At 36.1% G+C, this 3,241-nt stretch overlaps 1 protein-coding gene across 1 annotated transcript in view; it reads right to left on the bottom strand.

The window, feature by feature from the left end:
* Nucleotides 1-625: 625 nt before the first annotated feature.
* Nucleotides 626-3,241, bottom strand: part of CUL4B (cullin 4B) — a 24,092-nt gene continuing 21,476 nt past the window's right edge. The window contains exons 17-20 of the mRNA XM_009275304.2: nt 3,044-3,149; nt 2,795-2,967; nt 2,107-2,259; nt 626-853 (exon numbers count right to left, since the gene is read on the bottom strand). Of these exons, the coding sequence (XP_009273579.1) occupies nt 758-853; nt 2,107-2,259; nt 2,795-2,967; nt 3,044-3,149 (528 nt within the window). The 3' untranslated portion in view covers nt 626-757. The remainder of the gene's footprint in view (nt 854-2,106; nt 2,260-2,794; nt 2,968-3,043; nt 3,150-3,241) is intronic.

Below are 3,241 nucleotides of genomic sequence, written 5' to 3'. Positions count from 1 at the left end.
TGTCACTTTTTCCATTATGGCTGTTTTATGCTTAAAATTCCCAAAGGTGAACACTAAGTCTTACAGGCAAGCCATATAAATCTAATCTGAACTTGTTTTGTTGTAGCAGTTATTTAAGAATGGTGTTTGTATATACAGTATATATGCCCACACTGCAAACTTTATACATCGCTTTATATTGGTACCATTTTGTCTTAATTGCGACCAAGAATATTTTCCATTAGATCAGCAATAAGCACAGCTTGGCTTATTCCCCATTTTCCCTCCCTCAAGGGAAAAATCCAAGTGTGGGCATCAACCAAACCAATGGTATGTTACTAACTGAAATGCATTCTGTACAGTAAATTAAAAGTTTGCATGCAGTTTAAGCATTTTTAAAGGCTATTTTCTTATATTAATTAACCTTCTGTTTCCATTTAAAGGTGTGAAAGACATCTGTCATATATCAAGGGACTCCTCTTCAGACCCAGAGACAAATGGAATCACAAAGACCAGGTACTTTCTTTCAGCTTTCTGCACATCTTACTAAATAACATGCAAAGAGTTCAACAGCATTCTTCTTAAAATGTAAATAGTACTCTTTAAATGGGCATGTTAACCACTGAAAGAAGTCCACTCTACTATACTTTTCCATTACACTGCTTTCATTCAATCATCGGTAGTATAAAAAGTCAATTAACGGGATCAACAGGCTAGTTTATCCACTGGCAACTGTGTATGACACCAAGTGTGCAGTAAAACAAAGGCCAACATATGTTTATGCAATATAGTTGTACTGATTTGGGTTTTCTTTATCTCTTTCCATGTAGTCCCTGTCAATTAAGGATTCTATTCTCTTCTTAAGGTCAGCAGGCTGTAAAATAAAGCAGATGTCAGTATTACTACTTTGCACTCAATGTTTCTCAGTTCATTCTTTCTACTTAAGGCAAATATCCATACTGTTTAAGATGGCTGAGGAAACAGAAATCACAGTTTAAAAAAAGAAATCCCTTAAAGCATCAAAGCTTCTAAAGTATAATTGACTGAAGAGAAAGTATAATTGATTGAAGAGAAAGTTACAAAATTAGCTTGTCACCTGCAGCTAAGCATAGACTTTTTACAGCAGGGAAAGAGATTTGCTGCTGTTTAAACTGAACTCTACTTTAAAGAACTGCAATTCATGCATTACATACCAAAGTGTTTCTATTTCTGACTTTTACCTAGTAAAAGATAGTACAAGTTTCATTTTTTCTTGATGCGAGTGAGTTCTGCCACAGTTTGGGTGCCCTATGATTTTGTTGGGTAAAGGACTTTATAAAAATGCCTCATGATAAAGAGTGAGGAAAAACATTTAAATCATCTGTTATAACCCTGCAAAGCCCAGCTGCAGTTTATGCAATACTTACAGGCCTGCAGGAACTTAACATGGTAACAAAACAGAGTGAGATGGCAGTACCTTTTATTTTACATTTCCATTGATAGAAAGCACTGTATATTTGAAGTCAAACAGATGCATCAGTCTATTTGAAAACCCATTTCCATTTGTACACAATAAGTAAGCTATTCATTTTATATTGTAACTGTGGGCTTCTTTAGCTTTGAGACATTCACCAATATCTAATTTTCATTCCACATATATATGTGTGTGTGTATGCATATATATATTAACCAATATAATCTGTCTGGAAAAACCACTGTACATTTATTGGTACCACTGTACATTTACTGGTTACTAATTTATTAAAAAGTATCAACCAAATTAAGAATCAAAACGAATTCTGCATTACATATCTGAATCATTTTCCCCTTGTCCCCAAGAACGCATTGCCAGAACACTTAAGTGCAAGAAGAAGAGCGTACAAGGAGAGCTAGCTTCACAGTTACTGCTAACAGACTCTGGTTCTGAAAGCCTTTGGTAGTAGGTTTTATTAACTTACTAAGAGCCTGAGGTAATATTCAGATAAATGAATGCAACTGGCATTTTAAAAATTCCTGAAAGTGAGTGTTTGTCCTTCCCAATAGTAAAAAGATGCATGTTTTAGACAGAAGCACTGTTTCACTGAGGACAGGCCAGGGAATATAAAAAGAAGTAGTAAAGTTTTAGAAGAAGAAAAATCAATACTACACCTTTACTGGGAATTTAAGCTGGTTGTAGACCTCTGACACAAGCAGGTTATGACTCAGTGTCTTGCGCATCTTCATGATTCGTACAATTGCAGCATCAATCTGGTATTGCCGGTCCTGGAATACTCTCTCTGTAGTGCTTGCCTGTTCTTCTACCTGAAGGATCCATTCAGAAAAGTTTCAAAGAGAACATTAGAACTGTCAAAACAATTCTTCTTCGTATCTCTAAGACAATTCTTAGTGTAAGACAGTAAAATGTCTGTTGTCAAATATTTGACAAATCCTTTACAAACATGAAGACCAATTATTAAAAAACCCACTTGTACAAGGAGTTAAAATCTTCACACAGATTTTACATTGGATGGCTGTCAGGGAAAATTCACTGTGAATGCGTGTCTATTTTCATAAACCATTTAGTAAAGCTCCAAGGGTGAAAAGAACATTCACTAATTGGAACTTTATTAAACAACCTTATTTAGAGACATCTAGCATCACTGGTGTCTAAGTTAGTATGGAAGCACACATTTAAGTCTGCATTGTTAGGTACGTGCTATCATCCAAATTATACATTTAACTTTTACAAAGATACCAGTATGTACGTTACAACCGAGAGGAAAAAAGCTTGTAAATGGGCAGGCAACAAGATACTTAACCCAAGGATCTAAACCCCAGGGGATTAAAAAGAATATACCGTTTCTTTCATCTGAATTTGGTTGATCTTTATCCTGAAGAGCTTATGTCTGAAATCATCATTACATGTGAATTTATCACCGTCTTCCACATCTTTGCCTTTGGGGCTTTTAGTCAGTACTCTGGCTTTGCCACAAGCCAGAGATTGAAGTGTCCTTCTCAGCTCTCCATCCTCTAAAGCAGAAACAAGTTGTTTAGGTTTTTTTTTGGTAAGAACACTTGGAAGTAGTCAGCTGTTTTCAGTACCAACCTATCCCAGTAGCTTGCTTTATCTCCTCTAAACTGAACTCCTCTCCTTCATTAAACATGAGCAGCACCAGTGTCTGGAACAAGGAGACCTGAAGTTCTTTTTTGCCCTGTCACAAGAGAAATTAACAGACATCACTAGGCTGGTGTTTTGTTTGGTTTTTTTTTTTTTTTTTTTGGGGGGGGGGGGGGGTGTGGGGGG

Source organism: Aptenodytes forsteri, unplaced genomic scaffold (genome assembly GCF_000699145.1).
Source record: "Aptenodytes forsteri isolate BGI_AS27 unplaced genomic scaffold, ASM69914v1 Scaffold143, whole genome shotgun sequence".
NCBI lineage: Eukaryota > Metazoa > Chordata > Aves > Sphenisciformes > Spheniscidae > Aptenodytes > Aptenodytes forsteri.
This window is presented reverse-complemented; position numbering and strand designations above follow the sequence as displayed.